This window comes from Apium graveolens, chromosome 10, assembly GCF_009905375.1.
Source record: "Apium graveolens cultivar Ventura chromosome 10, ASM990537v1, whole genome shotgun sequence".
Classification (NCBI taxonomy): Eukaryota; Viridiplantae; Streptophyta; class Magnoliopsida; order Apiales; family Apiaceae; genus Apium; species Apium graveolens.
The window spans coordinates 215,698,999-215,724,710 of record NC_133656.1 but is presented as its reverse complement, the minus strand read 5'-3'; the positions used below and the strand labels follow the sequence as shown (position 1 = coordinate 215,724,710).

General features: G+C 40.2%; 1 protein-coding gene across 1 annotated transcript; it reads right to left on the bottom strand.

Moving 5' to 3' along the window:
- Positions 1-1,295: 1,295 nt before the first annotated feature.
- On the bottom strand, positions 1,296-4,505 carry LOC141692190 (uncharacterized). Its single transcript, XM_074496924.1, has 3 exons — positions 4,094-4,505; positions 1,916-2,023; positions 1,296-1,833 (listed from the first exon to the last, which is right to left on the bottom strand). The coding sequence occupies exons 1-3, from the start codon at positions 4,397-4,399 to the stop codon at positions 1,516-1,518; spliced, it is 732 nt and encodes a 243-aa protein (XP_074353025.1). The 5' UTR covers positions 4,400-4,505; the 3' UTR covers positions 1,296-1,515.
- Positions 4,506-25,712: the final 21,207 nt, after the last annotated feature.

The window sequence follows — 25,712 nt, the reverse complement described above, 5'->3', positions numbered from 1 at the left end:
TCTATTTAAGTTGGCATCCAGTTTTTATTTTATATATTTATTATACGAGAAACTTTGGATAAATAATTATTCAACTCAAAGATTTCGGATTACTGTCCTTCTCACAATCTTTTTCCTCGTCTCTTACTACATATTTAAAATATATGTATATATCAATCAAGTAGGTGGAATTCATAGATCAGCAATGACTAAGAAATAGGTATTGCCGGTTGGGGATGGTTGGTTTTATATATATTTATATAACTTAATAACTTAGTAATAATCTGCAATCTAATTATTGAAGAAGACAGAACATGTTGAGCTGCTAATGATATACGAAAAAAAAATCATGCATTTTCTGATCGTCTTAAACTGAGATTTTAAATCAAGTTTACGAATCAAACTGGCTAGTTGGTTGGGAAAGTATGCAAGTGTCCGTTTCTTTTGTTGTGGGTGGTTGTGTATTTGTTGTAGTGACTGGTTAGGAGGCTGGAATGCAGTTGGGCCAACTTTCTGCCTGCATATACTCTACTATATAAATAAATCCCCCTTGGTCTTAATTTTCCGGACCCTAATAGCAATTGCCCCTATATATTCTCCTTCAAATTGGAGAACGTTACCTAAGGCAATCCAATGTAAATTTTTAATCTAATTCCAATGGTTAAACTTTTTTCCCTGCCTTCAACTTGGAGCTTTTATCATGCACCCACCTGGTTCTTTCCAGACACCCTGAACAGGTTCTGTTGGCCAGAGCAATAGGCCTATATGATGGCCTCTAAGATTTAGGATTTAGTTCTACGGTAGCAATTTACAAAAAGCAAATTTGACTGTAAAACTTCTGCTCTCGCGTGATGTGAGTATTGTAATCACTTCTGAATCAGATTCGAGATTACAACATCTGTCTTCACTATGTTTTTATTGTTTGTGTCGAGAGTAGATGAAGCCATCTACAGAAATGATAAAGAGGCGGTTTCCCCAATCAGTAATGGCACTCTCTAAGACCAAGTGACATCCACTTTCAAAGAGATTTACACAAAACCATTCCTAGGTCTAGAACCCTCTGGCTGGTTATAGAGTAGCAAATCTTATATATGGGCATGTCCAGGGTTCTTGAAACCAAGGGTTCGCCACATCTCCTATGATAATAAGTTTATTCATCACAATTCAGCTTTCAGATATACTGGTTGCCTGCAAGGGATGTATAATTATATGCGGTCAAGGTATGGGTACAGACCAAAATGAAGCTACAAATGATTTTTATATTGCACTAAATCATGATAAAATAACCGAAAAATATTGTGGAGTTCCAAGATAAATTCAATTCAAACATGTATTTAACATATAATCAATATAAATAATTGAAAAATCAGCTCACCATTAGCTACAAGAAGGTTCGAAGTTAAAAATATGCATGATTCAAAGTACTTCGAGGAAATTTAAAGACATGGATGCTGGGAAAAGTAACTGGAGAGAACAAGACATTACACAGGAGAACTTACAACAGATTTATATGATAAAGTATGTAACACAATGAAATCAGAAGAACTTGTTATATTGGCTAGTGAGAGAATCCTTGAGGTTGGAATATAGGCCATATAGAGAGTATTGTCGAAGATTCTTCACCTCATACCATGAGTTGAGAACTGACATGTGCTTATCTGTGCCAGAAAATGCCATTTGTATTCCGAGGCTGCAGTCCACAGAACCTCCCCGCCCTTGCTTCAGACAGCTATTGGTTTTGATAGCACAATCCTGATTGTTAAGACAAACAAAGTTGGAGTCCCCTGAGCATTTTGAGCAGCCATCTCTCTTCCAGAATAAGTTTTGCAGCCTACCCTTCTTAAATTCGAGAGCCTGCACACCGAATCAAATTTTGGTATTTACATAAACAGGTGATTTTCAGGCAGTTACAATTAAGATATGGATTAATCCTTACCAGAGTAAAGCTGGTTACGGTAAATGTACTATTGGCCACAAATGCCGGAAGTGATCTCGCCGCATATTTTCGGCCTGCAAATGCCACCATATATCCACCAAAATCATCCTGGAAAACCAAAAAGTATATCGGAAACTAATGATTGTATTTTTATAACCAAAAGAAATCTGCATATACAGGTGTACATAACTATATACATATAACAATGTAGGATGTGCTTTTTTGCAAATAAATTTAGTTAAGCAAACTGAATCACATCCTATAATAAGAGTGACAGCATGATAACTAAATAATCTAGGGAGATATAATTATTGTGGTGTATATTTAACATGTAAAACATTCAACATATCACCAACTCCTAGCACCCTCTCCTCCCCCAAGCAGGTCTTCTCTTCCATACATTAGATGGGAACATATATGTGTGCTCCTAGCACTATTTGCATGCATCAGTGATTATCAAACTGTATTCACTTGCTGCATGACAGCATTGATGCATAGAAAAGTGCCTACTCCCCAAGTTGTACCTTTTTTTTTGCTAAATGAAAACTTTATTGTACTTTCGAAAAAAATTTGTTCATGTCCGCGATGACTTGACAAAGTGATTCCCAGATTTACAGATAAACAAGAACCCTTTTTTAAGAGAAAAAAACCAAGGATTTGTTGATGCAGTACACTTAATGAAGTCTAAAAAAGTTTACACAAGAAGAAAATATAATCCAACAAATTCTAATAGAAAAAAAAGTGATAATTGAATTCTAAGCATGCAAACGCCAAATTAAATATTGCTGGACTGGTAAGCAGATTGATTGATAAGTGATAATTCACACCAACAACTATTGTAGTATTATATAATTTCTATTACTTCTCTAACTAATCTATGGTATATATTTTCAATTTGTTTAGTACTACCGACTTGAAAAGGTCTGCCAGGTGATATGTTCTAATCAGAAGGTGGTGTAAATGCAAAGGACAAATTGATAATTGGTGAACATGTGAAATGAAGCTTCAAGACTACCACTAGTCCACTATCAGATTATTGTGCAATTAATACTGCTTCTCTAGCTAATCTAAGTTGAAATTTCAAAATTTATATCGTACTGATCACTTTCAAAATGTCCAATTTGGCCAAATTAGAGGCACTAATATGACACGAGATAAAACAAATCATATATATGAGGTAAAAAAATCATATATACGAGGTAAAAAAAATCATATCAACAAGAACCCTATTCTAAATTAACAATTGGCCAGCCAGATAAACTAAAGCTTCAAACTGTTAAATTATATATATTATTGATATTGCTTCTCTAGCTGAACTAAATTAAAATGTCTGACAAGCTACATGTCCTAATCACAAAGTAATGTATGCAGGCGACCAATTAATGACAGGTAAGTAGATAAAGTGAAGCTTCAAATAAACAAGTACTGCAGTACAATACTGTAAATAAAGCTACTCTATCACTTCAAAAATGACTACCCAAACTAAAGGCTCTAATGACAATGTAACCTACGAAGACTACATATTAATGATCAATAAGCAGATAACCTGATGAAACTTCAAACCCACAACTATCCCACCATCTATACTACTTCTTTCAACCCCAATGCCGGGGCATTCCAGTCACCCGCAATTTGCAGCTAGTTGAATCAGTGGCTTCTATTTTCCTTTTTTTTACCTTTTGCAATGAATTGGCTAATTTAATTCCACTTTCCAATTAGCATTATCTATACATTTTTATAAACTATTTCACATCTCCGGATTATAAATTAGCTGCTGAAACATCAAAACTACGGCCATAACACCAACTATACCGCTTCTCTAATTAATATAAACTATACATTCTAAATTACTTCACATTAATCACTTAAAAGATGTGTACTATCTCCAATTTATACATTATCAGCTGAAACATTAAAGAACAACCATAACACAAACCATACCGTTTCTCTACTTAAAATAAACTATATATTCTAAATTATTTAACATTTACGCCTAAAACGCGTTTCTAACTTCTCGCAATTATAAGCCAATTCACTATAAACTAAAACCGAACAATAAATAAAATTAGAAACCCTAACTTAAACTAGTGGAAAAATCGAAACAAAAGCACAACAAATCCAACTACATCACCAACAAAAAACACAATCACATAACAAAAAGAAAAAGAGAATGAATACCGGGGAGAATCCACTAGTGTTGATAGTGAGAAGGGAGATCTGATCAACTTTAGGTCTAAAAACAGCTATTCGGGAGTTGGAGAGCGAGAGACGCTTATCGCAGGGAGATAATTGAACACGAGAGCTGTTATTATCGGGATAAAATGAGTTTTTGGCGGAAAAAGCGATGCCGAAAGTGAAGCCATCGGAGCGTTGTATTTTGGCGTCAGAGCAAGGGGAGAAGACGTGGTTGGTGTCGCTTCGTGACTCTGAGAGAATGGAGATGATGTATATGAAGATTATTGTGGCGATTTGTTTAATCGCCATTGTTGAGGAGAGATTGGAGGGGGTTAAGTTGAGGGATAATAATCTCCCTTTTTGAGCACGGTGGTGGTGAGGTGAGTGCTGGATGTTTGTCGTTTCACGCTGTATTTGGTGAGTTGTCTTTGTGCAATTCAAATTTTGATGTTATTTTGGGTTTTTTTTTAAAAAAAAATACTATATTTTTTAAAAAATATTTCAAAAATACTATCGTTTTAAAATTTATTTTAAAAAATATAATATTTTAAGTTTAATTTTTAAAAATTATGATTTTTAATTTCTGCAACTTGTTAAATTTAATTATTTTTTTGCCGATATATAATATAGTTATATATAGTAGGATATCTAGAGTAAAATTCTATGGAGTCCACCTTTAATTGGAGTCCTCGGAGTCCATATATGTTCTGCAAGTAAAATATAGCTTAAAATATTGCAAAACATATTATTTTTCGACAAACATCACTATTCTATCAAAAATCTTGTAGATTGCATACATTTTACAAGCAGAATATTGCAAAAATTTATATTCTACAAAACATGTTTAGTTTGCAGAACATAAATGTTCATGTTGCAGAACATATTGCAGAACATACATATTGTACCGTAAATATATGAGATTTGCATGATTTTGTATCATTATATTATATTATATTATATTATATAATTATATTATATTTATAGTATATCATTATATTATATTTATAGTATATCATTATATTATATTTTGGTATTTGAATAATAGTATAATAACATAATCTTTTTATATTCATGATTAGTTGAACTTTTAATCATATTCGATGTAGATATGCATTAGATTGGTTTCTTTATTTAATTAGTCTCCTAATAGATTCTTATTCTAGTAAAATAAAATTTTGATAATATATTTTTAAAAATATCATATCAAAATTTGAGATTATTTTGACGGTATATTATCAAAATTATGAATAAAAAATCTCTTATACTTATTATGTACAAGCTTTACAACCCGTGCGATGCACGAGCCTTCATTATTATTTTTAAATTTTAAATTTAATATTATTTATAATTATAATAAAAATTTATTTTAATTAAGATTAAATAGTATATGGTTGATGAGATTTGAACCATTAATCTTATTAGTAAGTATATAAATAATAATATAAATATTTGCCGTTGACAGAGTTCGAACCTAAGAACTTGAATGGTATATAAATATTAAATAATAATATAAATATTTGCTGTTGGCGGAGTTCGAACATGAAAGTCTGAGTAGTGTGTAAATAATAATATAAATATTTGTTATTGACGGGATTTGAACCTACGAACTTGAATAGTACATGTTTGTTTAGTATTTGGATCTAATGATCCTGATCATTTAGTTAAGATGATCTGACGGTCATAATCGAGGATAACCAAATCAACCAAAAAAAGATATACTAAATTATTCCTTATTCCTCTCATCTATCTATTATATATATAATAAAGCAAATAGGAGGTTGGTTGAGATAATTTATTCAATTAAAATTACTCAATTACCTATCATAAATATATATTAATAAATATCAAATTTAATACTATATATTAATTATGTGCAACTCGTTAATTATTCATAATTATATATAGGGAGTTGCCCAAATGAAAACCCTAATTAAAATGAGATATGAGATCTAATCTCAACCATACATTTTTATCCCTAAATCTAATTACAACCATACATTTTAATTTTACACTTCATCTCTTTCATCCACCTCTCTGCCCACTACACCCACCACCCACCCACCATCACTACTCATCACCACCACGTACCAGTCGCTGCTCCGGCCGCCGTCATTCCGCCCCCGCATCTCAGATTCTCCCCTCTCTCTCCCCAACTGCATCGTCATCATTCATCGCTTTTCCGGCCAAACATTCGTGCATCTCCATACCGACCGGAGTGTCGTCATTTTTTCGATGATTTAGTCAGATTTTGTTCCTTCGTCATTTGAATTGTTTTGAATCAATATCATGTAGCATGTTATTGATTTTTGTTCAATTTCCAGTGACTTTGTTTGAAATTGGCGATTTTTATGAAATGAAGGGTTTGTTGTTGGTGGTGGTGATATGGTGTTGGTGATATGGCGTTGGTGATTGATTATGATCTGGTGGTGATTTATATTGGTACAGTGGTCGAAGTTGGTGACCGTGGCCGGATCTGATGGGAATAAAGTGGATGAATATGGTGATTTTTAGTTTCCAGCAGTGATTTATCATTTTCTGGTGCTGATTTTTCATTATTCGGTGGTGATTTTTGATTTGACAGTGGTGATTTTATGTTTGACGGTGGTGATTTTATATTTGACGGTGGTGATTTTTTGGTAGTCACCGGAGGTGGTGGTGGTCGGAAATGGTTATCACCGGAGGTGGTGGTGGTTGATGGGTGGTTGAATTTGATAGAAGATGGAAGAATATTAAAATTTATAAATATTAAATCAACGGTGAGAGATGAATATGTTGTATTCGAATGAGTGGATAAGATTAGATCTCATATCTCACAATACTAGAGTTCTCATTGGAGTAAGACCCTATATATATTGTTGACGGAGGAATCTGGTAACAACAAAGTTTAAGGTTTCTCGCCGGAATTAAGATCTATGAATGTGGTTCTTTGCGGGAAAATCAAGCGGTGTGTGGTGGTTTGTGATTGTTTTAGGCTGAGATTGATTAGATTAAGTGGTGGCTCCCTTATCAGCTCTCAACTTCTTACCCCTCCCAATGTGCCTACGTACCCTTTATATAGGGATCCAACCTGACGTAGTTCTTGGGGAACAAGAAATCTAATGGACTTAGACTTCTTATTCCTAGGCCCAGTAGAAACCCATCCAGAATTCATCTTCCGCTAGCTTTAGGAATGTCCAACTATGAGGCCTAACCGCAAAGGCCCAAGGCTCGCCCGCAATCGTAGGACTTAACAGATAATGCATCTCCTTGTGCAAGGATAACACTCCGCTACATCTATCTCCCTTGATTTACGAACGCAGGTATAACCACGGTTCACCCCAAATGTCGGACGCGTCCCTGTCCCCCGAATGAGGATAACCCACCAGATAACAGGACATGTGATCCCAAGCTCTTGGGTGCAAAGTGCAGGATGACTCCAAAGTTCTCCAACGAGGACACCCGTTGAATACCAGAACAGAGTTTCCAAAGTACACACCAAAGTTAACCCCGCATCCCCAACGAGGACACTCATTGAATACAGAAGGAGGCCTTCAATCATCAGGCATACCCCTGGAGGCCTTCTAGCTTTTCATGAACATCCCCCTCCTTGATCGTCTCAAGAAGGGAATTATTCAAAGAGTACCTGCAACAAATACGATAGTAGAAATAACCCTCCATTGCCCCTTTTCATGCATGCTTTGTCCTGAGCTCACCCTTGAGAATGCATTTACCACACATAGGACGCGTCCTGACCTTCATAAAGCCTGTATTGTTTTTTCAACAACTACCTCTCATAACATTCCATAGAGATAGGACGCGTCCTAAACCTCTAGGCGCGTGCCCCAACCTTCAATGCTAAAGGACCACAATTGCTAGATACCTCCACCATGGTGGACGCGTCCTCCATCCCTGGACGTGTTCTACACCAGGTAGGTACTTCCAAACCTCCTTACCACAGAATCATCCTTAATAAACATTCCCACAAAAAGTGGGTGCGTCTTAAGATCAGGACGCGTCCCCTCTTTTGCAATGCAACACCGAATTTGACTGTAATTTGCCCGCGTTTGACCCGCATTAATCCAATACCAAATTTTGAGTATAACAACTACCCCCAAATTCCATTTGCAGTTGAAAACAAAATTGGAATTTTTATCCTTAAGACTATGGAACAAAATTTGGCTCAAAACTTAGGACGCGTCTTGGAATGAGGACGCGTCTTCCGTTCACTCTATAGTCATTGCGCTACAGCTGTTGCATACGTCAGCATATCATTTCCTCTATAAATACTCTTAACAGGTAACCACCCATTTATTCCTTTTCTCTCTCCTCAGAACGCCATCTCCGCCGCTACAAGAAGCTTTGTTCAAAAATCCAGCGATTCAACCGACCATTTCACGAGTTTTTACAGTTAATCAACCCCCCAAGTTTCAAGGTACATAAATCTTCTTCCATTTCTTCATTTCGTCGAGCCAATCGACTATAATAGATGAAAAATCGTTCATGTACTTCGTTCTCCCATGAACTGTTCTTCATTTTTATTGCATGTATATGTGTATGCATCTGTAAAGTACCATCTCTTGCTTTTTTTGATTCTTAGTTTAATGTTTTTAGGGTTCATGGAATTTTCCCCAAACCGATTAGAATTTCACTGTACTTTAACCATTTTGGACGCGTCTACCATTGTGGGCGCGTCCTGTTTTTCGTTGTAAGCTAATGTTTTTTTAACACAAATAGAGTAGACGCGCTGTCATGCCAGGATGCGTCATTTACTATTTTGTCTTAATTAACTCCTTGCGGTAGATCCTGTAGGACGCGTCTTCTCATAATATCTCACATGTTTTCCCATACATATATATTTCTTTGCATTTCCAATCCTTTCTTTTTCTTTAAGCCTGGACACGTCCTCAAGATCTTTTTCCTTCTTATTTCAGCTGGAGGACGCGTCTTCTTCCTCACATTTCCATCCATTTAAAGGTCTCAACACACGCATAGGGGTCTACTCTCCTCCTCCACTTTCTTTCGATCCCCAGCCATCTGATTTTCATAGGACCACTTCATTTCTCGAAGCGGAATCCCAAGTTTTCAAGGAGCTTAAATCAAAAAATTCCATTATGTCAAGCTCAAGTGACGAATCCATGGATCACGTTCCTTTAATTACAAGGAGTAAAAGGTTAAAACACAAGAGGACTTCTCCAATCAAGACTAGCTTGGCCATGAAGGACTGGACCGACGATGAAGTTATTCCCACTTCTACTCATTTACCTTCTCGTGTGATTGTCTTGAAGAAGATGCTTCCACATCACAGGACGCGTCACCCGTTCAGGACGCATCACCCATCTTGGACGCGTCACCACTTAGCGTGAGCGAGTTTGAAAAGAGGATTCCCGACCTCGAGAAGTACCCAGTATCTCCCCAAAAGTCTGATCCTCCTCAAGAACACTGAGAGCCTACCGATGTTGAAATGGACTTTGACTGGAAAGAATTTGAAGATCTTCCAGAGGCAGAAAAGAATATCTGGAAAAAGAGGGAGAACAAGCTAGCTTGCGTTGCTCTTGACTCTACTGTGACTGACTTGGAGATTCAATGGTGCATAAAGTATTATGACATGGAGGGCATTTGGGCGCGCCCTCTTCGAACAATGAGACCACACATTTTTAATGTTGGAAACCAAAGGATTCCTAGGATGGTCCTTACACCAAAACTGATTTCCCTGGGTGTGGGCGCGCCCTTACACCCATTCATCAAGAAGATTATGAGATGGTATGATGTAGCCCCTATACAACTATCACCTAACTCCTACAAGCTAGCTTGGGCTCTGTACATGATGTACCATAATCTTCGATTGGGCGCGCCCTCCATGAAGGAATTCAACTTCTTCTTTAGTATTAGAAGATCCATCACAGGCTATCATTTCCTTGTGGTCAACAAATCGTTGAATAATAAAGGATTCAATAAGGGAAAGCTTAGCCACAAACGAGACTGGAAGGAGCCGTTCTTCTATATTTTTGATGTAAAAAAAGTCTGTGTCCGCTTTAACCTTGAGCCACGTTCGTCTGGACGCATCCTCTTTATTTTTCCATATATCGTCGTGTTACTTAATTTTCTTTTTTCTCCTCTAGACAAAAGAACTCAAAGAGAACTAACAGGAAAAAAGAAGAAAATAGCAGAATTTTTTTAAAGTATGTTGAAGATCATTTTAATCTCAAGGATATGATCACAGAGGACAACCTCAAACTAGTGGGCACGTTTTCCGCCCCGGTTGGTTCTGTCTGCAAATTCCGCGAGTTTCACAATGGCAAACCTGTTCTCACAGCCTCGGAGAAAGCCAGGGGCCTCAGTGCCGCATAAGTGATTGAGATTGATACTAGTAAGCAATTTGACTTAGAACGAGGTAAGTATATATGAGAGAGGACGCGTCATTTATCTTTGGACGCGTCCAAAGCTACAAAATTAGCTTTTCATTTTAAAAGTACTAACTCACCATAATGTTTAGGACACGTCATGGCCTTGCTACTGCTTGTCCTGTCTAAATTTATACTTATCTTTTCCTTAACCTTTGGGCACGTCCTCAACTTTGGACGCGCCTTCGACCTCAGTATCCTCATCAATATGTCATGCTTTATGTATCAAAGTTTCATAATGTTTAGCTATTGCCCCCAGTTTATTTTCTCCTATATATTTACGTACTTGTCATGTTACTACTACTTGCTTGTATGGAGGACGCGTCTTCCTTTCTTGGCGCGTCTTGGACTGATGTTTTACATGTTTATCTTACAAATATGACTTCCCTTCCTAAAGGGTTCGTTATTGGAGCCTCTAAGAAATTGAGAGCCAGGAAGCAGGCTTCTGTTAAGCCAGATCCAAAAATCAAAGATCCTTCACCTGCTGTAACTCCTACAGCTCCCCCAAAGTTCATCGATACTACCGTGATGAACATCTCTAACAAAGAGGACGCACCTCCTAAACATTAAAAGACAATTCCAGATGACCAATCCTTTGTTCACAGATATCTGGGCACGTCCTCATCTGGGACTTTTATGGAGGAGGAGGTAAGGGGCTGGACTTTTAGAATCGAACAACATACTGAGGAAGCTATGGTGAAGGCAGCAGCTCAGCTTCACCTGCATGCGAGGTAAAATGCCAATATGGCTTCCAGACTTAGGGCGCGCCTTGCTGTCACAGATACTGCAAAAAGTGAAGCTGAAGAAAAAATCAAAACTCTGGAAAAGAGCATCACTTTGCTCACAAAAGAGAAAGATGCTGAGATCCTTCAGCTAAAGCAAGACAAGGCACATCTTGAGGGTGAGAAGGCACAGCTTGAAGGCAATGTCACCTCTGTGGAGAAGGCTGTGGAGAGCGTAGTCACCCTAAACTCCACCATGCAATTGGAACTGGATATTCTGAATGATGACAGGTTGCATGGATGGAAGGAGGAGAAGAAGCTGGTATACCAGAACGGTTTTGCAGCTGGGTTTGAGGAATGGTGTTCTGGGTTTATAGCAAATTATCCAGAGTATTCTTTCTCCAAATTTGATTAAAATACCCATAAATGGGTAAATAACTTCAAAGTCAGAGCTGCGGATTCCATCAAGAGCAAGAGGATCATCCTTGGTTTAGAAGAGGATGACGCGTCTCCTGCCCCTTCTCCACACCAAGCTCCCCCTGCCTAGGACGCGTCTGCTCTATATTTATGAACTTTCTCATTTGAACTATCTCAAAGGTGCAGGCCCTTTTAAGCTTTGCAAGTTGTAAACTTATGAATCGTTATTTCTGAATTATTTTTACTTGTACTTTCATAAGGTTTTTTCCTTTTAATAATCTCCATGCGTATTTTTACTTTCTTGATCATCTTGTTCAGTCATACATATGGGCGCGTCCTAAGCTGAGGACGCATCGCCTTTTGCTTAAAATCGCCTATACGCCTGGTTATTCCTTAGATATTCAAATCTTGTTGTTATCCCCTTTATCATTGCCTATACGCGTCCTCGTTTTAGGATGCGTCTTCCTTATATATTAATTCGATTCCAGCACCATAGACCGTAGGGCGTGTCTAGGTATTTGGACGCATCTAGATATTGTATATTAGTCCATTTACTTTGGTTGTTTTAAATTTCCTGTTTGATATATTTTTCCCCAACATGATAACATGTTATACTCTTTTCTATCTCTGCTGTGCCATACACAATATATGGGCGCGTCCTCATGTTTGAACGCGTCAACCCTTAACTTCGAATGTTAAAATTAAAGGTTTAACAAAGAGGACGCGTCCTACCAGAAGGAGCATCAAGTTATATGAGGACACATCCTTAGCTCAGGAGGCGTCCTAATTTCAGTTTCACTTGAGTTTCCCTTAGCTTCTTTTTCTTTTTCTTTTTTTTTCAAGTCGTATTCCTGCCATCCCTTAATCATGTAAATAAAGAAGTATACTGTTAGGGCGCGTCATAGATTGATACGCGTCATCGTAGTTCATTACATAGCTTTGTTCACAGGACGCGTCAATTTATTAGGGCGCGTCACAAAACCGAGTAAACAAACAAGCAATCAGCTTTTTGTAATTTTTTCAAAGTCTTTGTTAATACTGCGCTCTAGTGTTAAAAGTGCACAAGTCCCACGGCTACTATGCTCTATGGGAAATTTATTCGAAAATACGATCCTTCAATTAGTTCTAAGGTAAGCAGTACATGCACTACCCCCCTAGGGTAGGAGGAATTTTATTGTTTCTAGTCTCAAATTTGGGCACAGCCCCAAGTATATAACAAAAAATATAAACATGATATGTAAGGGCAAAGTCGCGCCTTACTGATAATACTTTCGGAGGTGCTCCGCATTCTACGCGCGCAGAACCAACTTCCCTTCCAAGTCTTCAAGGTGATAAGTCCTCGTCCACAAGATTGCTTTTATCTTGTATGGTCCTTCCCAATTAGCTCCAAATACTCCATGATGGGGATTCTTTGTGTTTGGCATCACCTTCCTGAGCACCAGATCTCCTACCTTCAGCAGCTATCCCTTTACCTTCTTATTGTAATACCTTGCAACACGCTGTTGATATGCCGCAAGCCTCAGCTGGGAATTTTCCCTTGCTTCTTCTAAGAGATCCAAATGAAGCCTTTGGTTGACTTCTACATTTTCCTCCGTGTAACAATCTCTGCGAAGCGACCCTGAGCCAACCTCCACAGGGACCATAGCTTCATACCCGTAAGTCAACATAAACGGAGTTTCCCTCTAAGTAGATCTTGGAGTAGTGTTGTAGGACCATATCACTTTTGGGAGTTCTTCGGGCCAATTTCCTTTGCACTCCTGCGGTTTTGTCTTAAGGGTATGTTTTATTATTTTATGCACGGCCTCTGTTTTCCCATTGCTTTGAGGATGATAGACCGCTGCAAATTCCTTCTTAATTTTCAGATCCTCATACAATTATCGCAACTCCTTGATATCGAACTGCTTTCCGTTGTCGAAGACAAGTTTGTAAGGAATTCCAAATCTGCACACGATAGAATTGTAGACAAAGTCTTTAATCTTCTTCGCGGTGATACTCGCCAGTGGCATAGCCTCTGCCTATTTAGTAAAGTAATCAACCACAACCACTGCATACTTGACATCTCCTTTAGCCTTAGGTAACTCCCCAGTAAGATCAATCCCCCACATGGTAAATGGCCAGGGGCTCACCATAGGCGTTAAGAGCGTCGCTGGCATAGATGAGTAATTCACAAAATTTTGGCAACGATCGCAGGCTCTAACGAAATTTACCACATCCTCCTTCATAGTGGGCCAATAATAACCTTGGCGTAAAACTTTCATCGCCAACGAGGTACCCCCCGAGTGATTACCACAGATTCCCTCATGTACTTCCCTTAAGATGTAATTTCCCCCTTCTTCATCGACACATCTGAGTTGCGGTTGATTGAAGCCCCTTTTATACAAAACTTCATCATATACCACATACCATGCGGCCTGGTAGCGGAGTCATCTAGCCTTGAACTTATCCTCAGGAAGTGCTCTCTTGTGAATATAAGCAAGAATGAGCGTCATCCATGTTTCCTTGAGAGCCTCATCTACTTGCATCACTTCAACCTCTGGGATACTAGAAATATCCTGAATTTCTAGGGGTATAGATCCCCCAACAACACAACCTCCTTATGGGATCCCATTTTTGCCAGGGCATTCGCATTGCTGTTCTTTTCCCGCGGTACACATTCCATCCTAACCTCTTTGAGCTTTCCAATCAGGCGCTCCGTGCACGTCAAGTACAATTCTGTCTGTGGTCCTCGAGCTTGAAACCCCCCATTCACCTGGTTTACCACCAACTCCGAGTCGCTTTTTGCAATTAGGTTTCACACTCCCATTTCCAAAGCGATCTTCAGGCCATTGATCAATGCTTCATATTCCGCATCATTATTCGTTGCATAAAATTTGAAGTGAATTGCACTCATCAAATGATGGCCTTCCAGAGACACGAGTACTATTCCCGCGCCTACTCCTCCATTTTTAACCGCCCCCATTCACATGCAAGATCTACCAGGGATGTGGAAACTCCTCTAAAAACCCCTCAGTATGAGGGGGATGTATCACTACCAAAGCCTTATCATCAACTGCAAAATCAAATTCCAATAAAAAATCGGCTAAGGCATGCCCTTTAATCGTTGTATGGGGCATGTATTCCAAGTCAAACTATCCCAACTCCACAGCCCATTTCAACATTCTCCCCGATGATTCTGGCTTGTGAAAGACTTTCCGCAGAGGATATGCTATACGGACTTCAATTTTATGGGCCTGGAAGTATGGGCGTAGCTTCCTTGACACAAGGATCAAGGCATAAACCAGCTTCTCCATACTTGTATAGCAAGTTTCAGCATCATGCAATCGTTTACTCACATAATACACTGGTGACTGTTGTGCATCCTCTTCTCTTACTAGCACAACGCTGATTGAATACTTAGAAATGGCAAGATATAGGATTAAGGATTCTTTATCTAATGGTTTTGATAACATGGATGGATTCCCCAGTTGTTCCTTGATCCTCCTAAAAGCCTCTTCACATTCTAGTGTCCATACAAAGTCTTTCCCTGCCACTTTAATTGCCTTAAAGAATTATTTGCACCTGTCAGATGATTTAGAGACAAATCGGTTCAACGCGGTGATCCTTCCAGTTAGGCTTTGCACTTGCTTTACACTGGTGGGAGATTTCATGTCTAGCAGTGCTTTGATCTTTGCAGGGTTAGCTCCAATTCCTCTATGATTGACGATGAACCCAACAAACTTGCCTGACTCCACACCGAACACGCACTCTGTGGATTCAACTTCATGTGATACCTCCTTAGAATGTTAAACATTTCCATCAAGTGTTCGACATGATCGTTTACCTCTTTGGACTTTACCAACATATCGTCCACGTATACCTCCATGGTTCTCCCAATCTGATTCTTGAACATCATGTTCTCCAACCGTTGGTAGGTCGCGCTAGCGTTGATCAATCCAAATGGCATTCCTATGTAACAATATAATCCTCTATCAGTGATGAAGGATGTATGCTCCTGATCGGGGTTGTACATGGGAATTTGATTGTAACCAGAGTATGCATCCATAAAACTTAGCAAGACATGCCCTGCCGTCGCGTCAACCAACTGATCAATTCGTCGAAGCGGAAAATTATCCTTTGGGCAAGCTTTGTTGAGATCTATAAAATCTACACACGTCCTCCATTTCCCATTTGGTTTTTTCACAAGCACCGGATTCGCAAGCCATTCGGGGTAAAAAGATTCTTTTATCAAACCAACTTCCAATAATCGATCTACCTCTTCCTTTAATGTTATTGCCATTTCCCCGCTCACCGGGCAACGCTTTTGTCGTATGCCCGTGCAATTAGGGAAAATGTTCAACCGATGACACATTACCCCTAAATCGATCCCCACCATGTCTGAATGACTCCATGCAAAGACATCGAGATTTTAATCAGAAAACGGGTAAGCTTTTCCCTCATTTCATAACTTAGTTGAGATCCCACCTTCAAAACCTTGCTTGGGTCATCCTTATCGACCGGAACAGATACTGTGTCTTCGACCAGCCCTGTTTTCTCGGAAGGCATAGGGATCCTGGGATCCAGATCAAAATCAAAGTCCCCGGGGTCCTCGACTTCCATTCCCGCATTCGAGGGCGCATCCCTATACGCGGGAGCATCCACCTCATGACAAGACATGGCTTTACGTAATGCAGGTGTGGAGGGCGCGTCCATATTTTGAGGAGCATCAGCCTCAATTTCATTTTTACTTTCCAAGGGCGCGCCCTGCCTTTGAGGAGCATCCACCTTGAGTTTACTTTCTAGGCTTCGTAAAATCTCACTTCTTCCTTCCAACTTTTCTCCATTAACCTCCTTCCGCATAATCCCTTCTATATGATTTACCACGATTTTCTCCACACTACGGATCCTCGAAACATTCCCCAACGTCGCATAGGGGGTCTCGGTGACATGAGTTTCTTCTTCTTTTGGATCTTCCACAAAATAATGGGCATGAACCTCTCCACTTGGTTTTGCCTGAATGTCCGCCGCATCTTCAAATAGAAAGACCTTTTCCCTCATACCTTCTTCTGCGAAATTCTTTGACAGCCTTGTGATAGGAATCGCGTGATTCGTATTGCGACCCTCTCAGACTTCCCATTATGTTAGGTGTTGGGAACTTTATCATCAAATAATGTATCGAGGTTATCACCCTGAACGCTCGCAACCAAGGTCTGCCCACCAACACGTTGTGTGCGGAGTCCTGATCCAGCACTTTGAAGTCTATCATTTGAGTAATAGACAGAGCTCCTTCCCCAAGCATGACAAGAAGCCTAACCGAACCCATAACCCTTACTGCCTCTCCAATAAAACCGTAGACGTGTGCATCTTCAAAATTCATGTCACTGTCCGGGAAACCCAAATTCTTGTACGTGCGGTAATACAGGATGTTCGCAGAGCTCCCGTTGTCCCAGAAGACTCGATGCACGTTCATTGCCCCAATAAGCATAGTTATTACCAGCACATCGTTATGAGGATGATGTACACACCTTGACTCTCTCTCCCTGAACGTAATATTAATAGATTCCCCTTTGAATATTTTTGGAGGTCTATCTTCCAAGATATGAATATTGGTGAGTGGTGGGTGTCATGCCTCTCTTGCATTCCTTTCCAATACCCGATTGCTGTCACCAATAAATGGATGTCCTCCAAAGATTGCCCCAATACTTTCGGCCCTTTGGAACTTAACCTCCGCTATCTTTTCGACATCCTCTGCCTGTGTGGGATGCCTTTCATCTTTCCCCTTGTCATCGCTTCCTCTGCGTTGTTTCACCTTATCAATCCACTCTCCCAAATATCCAGCCTTGATCAATTCTTCAATTTCATCTTTTAGGTGACGACACTCGTGGGTGTCGTGGCCGGTAGACTCATGGTAATCACAATATTTTTTCTTGTCTCTACTCTACCACGAAGTCAGACGGCCTGGTTTCTTGAAAATTCCTCTGTCCTTATTTACCTCAAAGATGTGATCAATGGATACTGCCATCGGAGTATAATTGCTTACCCTCTTTTCATAGTTTGACGGTGGACTCCACTCTCTCTGCACGTTCACGACGTTCACCATATTAGGGCTTCGGGCATTCCGCCGATAATCTGGACTCACGGACTTGTCTCTCCTCTTAGCTCGCCCCTTGGAGTTGTGGTTATTATCATTTTTCTTTTTATCGACAAGCGATTGCTCAATCGCTTTGAAGGATTCCACCTGCGCAAGTACATTAGCTAACGATACAGGGTCCTTTCCTTGCAGGTGTTTTCAAAAATCTGTTCCCACGCACAGACCAGTTATAAGAAGTATTTCTAATGTCTCATCAGTCGCGCTTCTCACCAAGGTAAACTCTGCATTGAACCTTTTGAAGTATGAGGTCAAGCTTTCCCCTTCCTTCCGTTTCACATTGGCCAGTGTGGTAACAGGTGGCGTATACTTCACCGCATCCTGGAACTAAGTTAGAAACAAAGTTTTCATCTATTCCCAAGATGTGATAACCCATGGACCAAGTTTTTGGAACCATTATTGAGCACCTTCTCTAAAGGTGGCCCCCAGAAGATGGCACCGTGCCAAGTCCGGTACCTGATATACATCCATCTCAATGTTAAAACGCCCCAAGAATTCCACGGGGTCGGAGTTTCCTGAAAACGCAAGTCATTAGTTGTGTTCCTGTATCCCGCAGGCAGCTGCACTTCCCTCACAACAGCAGAAAAAGGGGATGGACCTTGCGCAGTTGCTGTTACCCTACCTCCTTCAAGATGGTTGAGCAACCTCTTAAGATCATTCATATTAAACGTCCCTACTCCAGGAATGGTTTAAACGTTGAGTTGTTGGGGTTGCTCCACAACTTGTCGTTGTCCCTCTTGGTTACCCCCCCCAGTGTACCGGTGGATCTCATCGCCCCTCGCCCTGAGGTTGCGGCTGTGGTATGTTGCCATCTTGATTTTGAACATTCCCTTGCGCATGAGGTTCCTCCTGACCACGTCTCGTTATCTCATCATTATTTTGTAACCTTTCTTGAATTTGCGCGTCGTCTCGTTCATGAGGATATGTCCTAGATCCATTGCCCGTAGCACTGTGGGAAGCTACGGGAACAATGGCAGGGGCTTCTTCAGTGGAGGGCGCGCCATCTCTTCTTCCATTATATGGTGCCCTTCCATGCTGGTATCTCATCCTTCCTCGTCCATTCCTTTGATAGCCTCGGCCATAATTTCCGAACCTTCCAAGTGGAGGGGCATGCTCGTGTTCGTGGTGCCGCAACCAATCATCTCTTGGATATGTATGGGGCACACGCGTTGTATCACAGGGCCTCGCTTCTCCACTGTTTCCCCCTTTTTGCCATTTTGGCAACAACATCCTCAAATCATCATCTTCCAACCTTATGCCAAGTCTCCTCTTTAGGGTTGAAAAGTCTCTTTTTTCCTCATCTTGATTCTGAATATTTTCCGCATGATGACGCTCTTCCATCGTACGCCCAGACCTATGTGGGTGTGGTACTACCTGATTACCAAGACGAGGCCTTTCCCTACCGTCATTGTCCTCATCGACAAGCTCCACAATAGGCTCTACATCATCAGAATATTCCAAGTGCCGCAAAGTGATTCATGGGTTTTCTCCGCTGGCCTGGGCATCTCCCTCGACTATGGGTGTTTTCCCCACGGCGTGGCCACGACGGGGAAAACGATGACCCCTCCTCGTCTTGCGACGCTCCACCGTACTCAGCCTTGAGTGAAAGTTGTTCAGAGTATCCCCCATGCAGTACAAATGCTCCAAGATATCAACGTTGTTGATGAGAATGGGAGGTGTTCCTCCCACATCCGGAGCTCTCGGAGGATCTACCATGTTTCTGGGCACGTAGGGTTCATGGCGAGTGTAGCCTCCCTTGCCCTCTCCTTCAGATCTGCTATCACTTCAATCATAAGAACTACCATCATGATTGTAAGATATCTTTTCCTCCCAAGATTATAATCCTAATCATCACCCCTCCTTCTAGCGCCAATTTGTTGACGGAGGAATCTGGTAACAACAAATTTAGAGGTTTCTCGCCGGAATTAAGATCTATGATGGTGGTTCTTTGCCCCGTAAATCAAAGGGTGTGTGGTGGTTTGTGGTTATTTTAGGCTGAGATTGATTAGAGTAAGTGGTGGCTCCCTTATCAGCTCTCAACTTCTTACCCCTCTCAATGTGCCTATGTACCCTTTATATAGGGATCAAGCCTGACGTAGTTCTTGGGGAACAAGAAATCTAATGGACTTAGACTTCTTATTCCTAGGACCAGTAGAAGCTCATCCAGAATCCATCTTCCGCTAGTTTTTGGAATGTCCAACTATGAGGCCCAACCGCAAAGGCCTAGGGCTCGCCTGTAATCGTAGGACTTCACGGATAATGCATCTCCCTGCGCAAGGATAACACTCCACTACAACTATCTCCCTTGATTTACGGACGCATGTATAGCCACAGTTTACCCCAAATGCCGGATGCATCCATTTCCCCCGAATAAGGAAAACCCACCAGAAAGCAGGACAGGTGATCCCAAGCTCTTGGGTGCAAAGTGCAGGATGACTCCAAAGTTCTACAATGAGGACACCCGTTTAATACAAGAACATAGTTCCCAAAGCACACACCAAAGTTAACCCCACATCCCCAACGAGGACACCCGTTAAATACATGAGGAGGCCTTCAATCATCAGGCATACCCCTGGAGGCCTTCTGAGTTTTCACGAACATCCCCCTCCCTGACCGTCTCAATGAGGGAATTCTTCAAAGAGTACCTGCAATAAATATATTAGTAGAAATAACCCTCCATTGCTCATTTCCATGCATGTTGTGTCCTGAGTTCACCCTTGAGAATGCATTTACCACACATAGGACGTGTCCTAAGACATTGGGCGCGTCCTGACCTTCATGAAGTCTGTAATATTTTTTTCAGCAACTACCTCTCATAACATTCCATAGAGATAGGACGCTTCCTAAACCTCTAGGCGCGTGCCCCAACCTTCATTGCTAAAGGACCATAATTGCTAGATACCTCCACCATGGTGGACGCGTCCTCCGTCCTTGGACGCATTCTACACCAGGTAAGTGCTTCCAAACCTCCTTACCACAGAATCATCCTTAATAAACATTCCCACAAAAAGTGGGCGCGTCTTAAGATCAGGACGCGTCCCTTCTTTTGCAATGCAACACCGAATTTGACTATAATTTGCCCACGTTTGACCCGTATTGATCCAATACCAAATTTTGGGTATAACATATATATATATATTACTCCTTTATTATTGACTGTTAAGAACTTAAATTATTAATGACTTCAAAACATATACTTAACACATAGAATTTAAGAGACACTTGATGATAACAAAACACCTTCAAAATACAAATTTTAAAAGACAGTAGATAATACTAAAAAGTGCTTCAATTAACAAAGTGTACAAAGTTTTGCTCACAGTCATTTTCAAGATGCTCCTCTGGCCTGAGCAGATTTATCTAGTTCCTTGAAGGTCTGGATCTCTTTCCAAGCTTTCTGTTGTTTTCTTCAATCTGATTTTGGAGCTGCCTGTGGAATTCCAGTTCATCAGATTCTGAGAGATTTAACTTTCCTTGCATTTCCAAAAGAGTCTCATTGTTGGTGATGCTCAATTGGTCTTCTAATCTGAAAAATCTTCTCACTCCTTTGTCATCCATGAACTCCATCAGCTAGTAGGGCCTTAGATGCACTCTTCTCCCTGTGTAGGGGATAATTAGAGTCTTTGGGAGTGCATCTTTAGCTCTAACACTCCTTAGTTCTTCAATCTTCTTCAGTACCAATCTTCTTGCAGTAATATAGAACCCAAAGTTCTTCTTGAAGGATGAATAAACTTTAATCAGTACAGCTTGGCTTTCTTGAAGGATCCTGTGAAGTGGCCACTGAATCTCCTTTCCTCCTTTGTACTTGAACACTAACCTTTAAGGTAGGTTTCTGTATGCATCAATTCCTCTCACTTCATCTAGTTCAGCTAAATAGAGGTTTAGATCAGAAAATTCTTTGATGTCACACAAGTACATGTAATCTCCCTTATTGGCTTTAGATTGAGCTTTAACTAGATATTTGGATTTGAGAGGTGACAACTTCACTTTCTTGACTACTCTTGACTTTGTTCTCTTTGGCTTGTTAAGGATTGGAAAATAGAAGTCAGGAATTGGTATGTTCCCCCATTCTACTGGTTCATCCTTAGGCACTACTGGTTCACCATGGATGTTCCTGTAAGGATCCACCACTTTGATATCTTCAAATACCACAGAGGGTTTTGATGTTTGAGTTGTAGTTGGAGTGGATTCCTTGGGAAACTGATTCTCCAATTCCTTATCAACCATGTCCAGTTTCCTTTTAGTTCTTTTAGCCAATTCCTTGATTCTTGGAGATTTCTTCTGTTGTTCAACTTGCTTCTTTGATTCAATAACTTCAGATAGCTGAGAAGGAATTTGTTGTGATGAATTTACAGCATGTAGCTTGGCCAAGATAGCAATTTGCTCTTTCTTTTATTTAGTCTTTTTAACATCCAGAGCAACTTGCTTCTTTTCCTGCTTCAATCTAGCCTTTTCTTCTCTCTTTTCTTGAGCAAATTGAGGATGTCCAGCCACCACACAAATTTCTTTCCCATTCCTGAAAATTTTAGCAATTCTTCTTTTAGAAGCTGAATCAGCTGGATCTTTGTAGAAAGCAATTGACCTTGACATAAGCTTCTTTTCATCAGGCTTAGGTGTCTCATACACAATATCCAAAGGGTTCTTCAATGCTGATTTTGAGTAGTTTACCCTTGGTTTCAGAATTGTTTCAGCCTTTGGAGATTTGATGCAGGATGGATGTCCTCTTTTCAGATAGTTCATGCTCATCTCATTCACACTAATTTGCTTGACTTGAGAGTGATGGATGGCTGACTTAACTGGCTCCTTGACAAGTTCAAACTTCTTCTGTATTTCCTCATCAATCTTCTCCCAGTTGACTAAACTCAACTTCTCCTTATCAGCTGCTCTTATGTTGGCTGCTGCTGCATTGATCAGATCAATACTGTCTGTAACTGGTGGCTTTGAGATAGTAATTGAAGGCACAATTACTTTACTGATTTGAATCTGAAGCCTTTCCCCCTCACTTGGTCATTTCTCCCCCTTTTTGTTATCATCAAGTTGAGTAGATGAGGAAGTTTGAGCAGCCACCAATTTTTGAAGTAGATCTGTCTGTTGGGCTTGATGAAGATGAATGGCTGTTAAAGATGCTTCCATGACTGACATTCTTGTGTCCAAGGCATCTATCTTATTTGCAAGATCAGATTTTTTCCTTAATTGCCTCTTGATTTCAAGCATTGTAGCTTCTTGAAGTTTAGAATCTATCTTGTCTGAAATGGCCTTCTTCATCTCCTTAATATCACCCTTCATGGTGTTTACATCCCTAGCATGTTGGAAGCCCTGGATTTTTTGAAGTTGCAGGGAGGCTAGATGTTCCTGAATGAGCTTCTTAATACTGGCATTAGTAGTGGTTTGAAGAGCAGTATTTTTCTGATTGATTAGTTGGATCAGGGTGGTCTTGAAGTAGTGCTCATCACAGTGCTTTGAGAATGCCCATGATGGCATACCTGATCTTGAACTTGAGCCTACTTCTCCCCCTATGTACATTGCCTTATCTTCACTATCCCCACTCCCATCACCAAAGAAATCAGCTGAACCACCAGTCTCATAGTCCACATCACCAGCTGTAAAAGGCAAAGTTGTGATGGCATCCTTAGCTCTCATCATAGACTGTGTAATATGCACCAAATTCAACATCCTTTCTGTATTGTCATTGCCCTGTTCAGCTAGAAGTTGATAAGCTGGAACAGGGTGAGTAAATGCCTCAACATCAAGGGAAGTGGAATCTATAACAACTTTAGGATGCTGAGATAGTCCTTCCCTGTCTGCATCCTGGACATTCATTGACTCACTAGCAATGACATCCATCCTTATAGCTCCAGTACTGCATTTCTCTCGTTTTCTCTCTTTTGTTGCATCAGGGTCTCACCCTGGCTCCCCACCCTCACACCCTCACCTTCACCTACTAAGGTGGGACTCCTCTCACTTTCTTTTGCCAATCCTGAAGAAATGGATTGCATAGTTTCACTCATTTCCTCTCCTTTTTCCTGGGAGCAACCCAGACTCTCACTCAAAATACTCTTCTCTCTCAATCCTAAGAGTGACTGTACAACTACTAAATCTTCTGCACTTGAAATAAATGAAGTTTGAAGTTGTGCAGAGATACTCGATGGATGAGTGATATCCATTGAGTGAGTGGTTTTGCTATCCGACGGATAACTACTGTTAAGCTTATCCGTCGGGATACAATCACTACTCGACGGATGAGCAATATCCATCGAGAGAGTAGAAATGAATGAACTGGGAAAAGAAACTATTGTTGACTCTGTGCTGATTGAAAATATTTTAGGCACAGATTATACAACAGTTCCTGAAAGAATTGGCAAGTGAGCCAACAAATCATCTAAAAGATAATGCTCACTTGCACTAGATTTTGGCTTCCCCAACAGAGTTAAAGAAGGGGAATCAGGGATTGATGTGTTTATCATATCCACATCCAGAGAATTTGTTGGTGAGTTTGGTGTTTGAGGTGCTTCTATAACTAGAGATTTTGGCTGTGACTCCACATTTATTGGAGCCACATCAAACTGAATTTGTGAAGGTTCAGTGACTGTGTCTTTTGCACCAGCTTGCACAGTGTGTGTACCCTGTGCATTCCCAAAGGTTTTAGACTTCTTCTTTCTGGCATAAATTTGGGGTGAGCTTGTGTCCCTAACCCTCTTGGCCTGTGCTCTTGGTTGAGATCTTTTTTCAATAACTACATCCTTTTGGGAGGATGTAGCTAGAAATGAGCTTTTATCCTTTTTAAGCACTGCAGTTTGTTGGGAAACTGCAGTGTGGCTAGGCTGGGATCCACTCAACTCTTCATCCTTATCCTTAGGGTTTCTTTTATGTTTACCCATTCCCTCACCTATCTTGCCCTCCTTCACACTCCCCTCTTTGGTTTTAGTGGATTTTGCAACTGGCATCTTTTGAGAGATACCAGAGGGGGCTTTCTTTAATTTGGGTTTGAAAATTTTTGCAGTTTTGGTAGCTTGGGTAGGCAACTGTTGGGTCATTGACACAGTTGCCATAGCCATACTGGAACTCAAAGAAATTGTTGAGGTTGGAATAGTGGTAGGGATATATGAATTTACCTCACTTACCTGAGGTGCTAGCATTACAGGAAAATAGAATAATGGCACATCCTTGTGATGATTGGCCCTGTTCAAATATGCAATGAGCCTTCTCTCGTGAACCCAATAATCTAGTTTGTTGTTAGGGTTCTCAAGCACAATCTCTTCACAGAGGTGGTTAGCTAACATCATAAAGAATCTAGCATAATACACATTTTTACCTCTTTTATTTAACTCTCCTAATTTAAAGCCTAACTCAAACAAGACAAGGTCACTGAAATTATAGAATTTATCTGTAACTAGCATGTAGAGCATGTTAAGCATTGAGATATTGACTGAATCAAAATTACTGACTTTACCTGAAAAGACCTTTGTCACAACATCACACATAAAACTCCATTATTTCCTAAGACCCATTCTCCTAATGTCACTTAACTTAGAAGTAGAAAGAGCATAGTTCATGGAATTGAGCATATTGATTATATCAGTGTCAGTGTGTGGTGAGGTCACAGTGTTATCAGGAATCTTGAAACATGCTTTTATAACATCACTATTGATACAGAACTCTTTACCTTTAATGGTGAGTGTGATTGTCTTATCTGTTGAGTTGTAGGTAGCAGTTGTCCACATCTCTTCAACAACTTCACATAAGATTGTGGGTGATTCCAGCATGGCATAGCTGAGCTTGCAATTCTTCACAAAGTCCATCATCTTATGATAGTCACCAGATTGCTGAATACCCTTGTTAACCAGTGCAGTGAAATTATTCTTCTCATAAATGAACCCAGTTTGAGACATAATCTTTGCAACATGTGCCATTCTTAGAGAATAAGAGCTTGAAGAGAAAGAGAGTAAGTGCTTTGAGAGAGGATGAAATTAGAGCAGTTG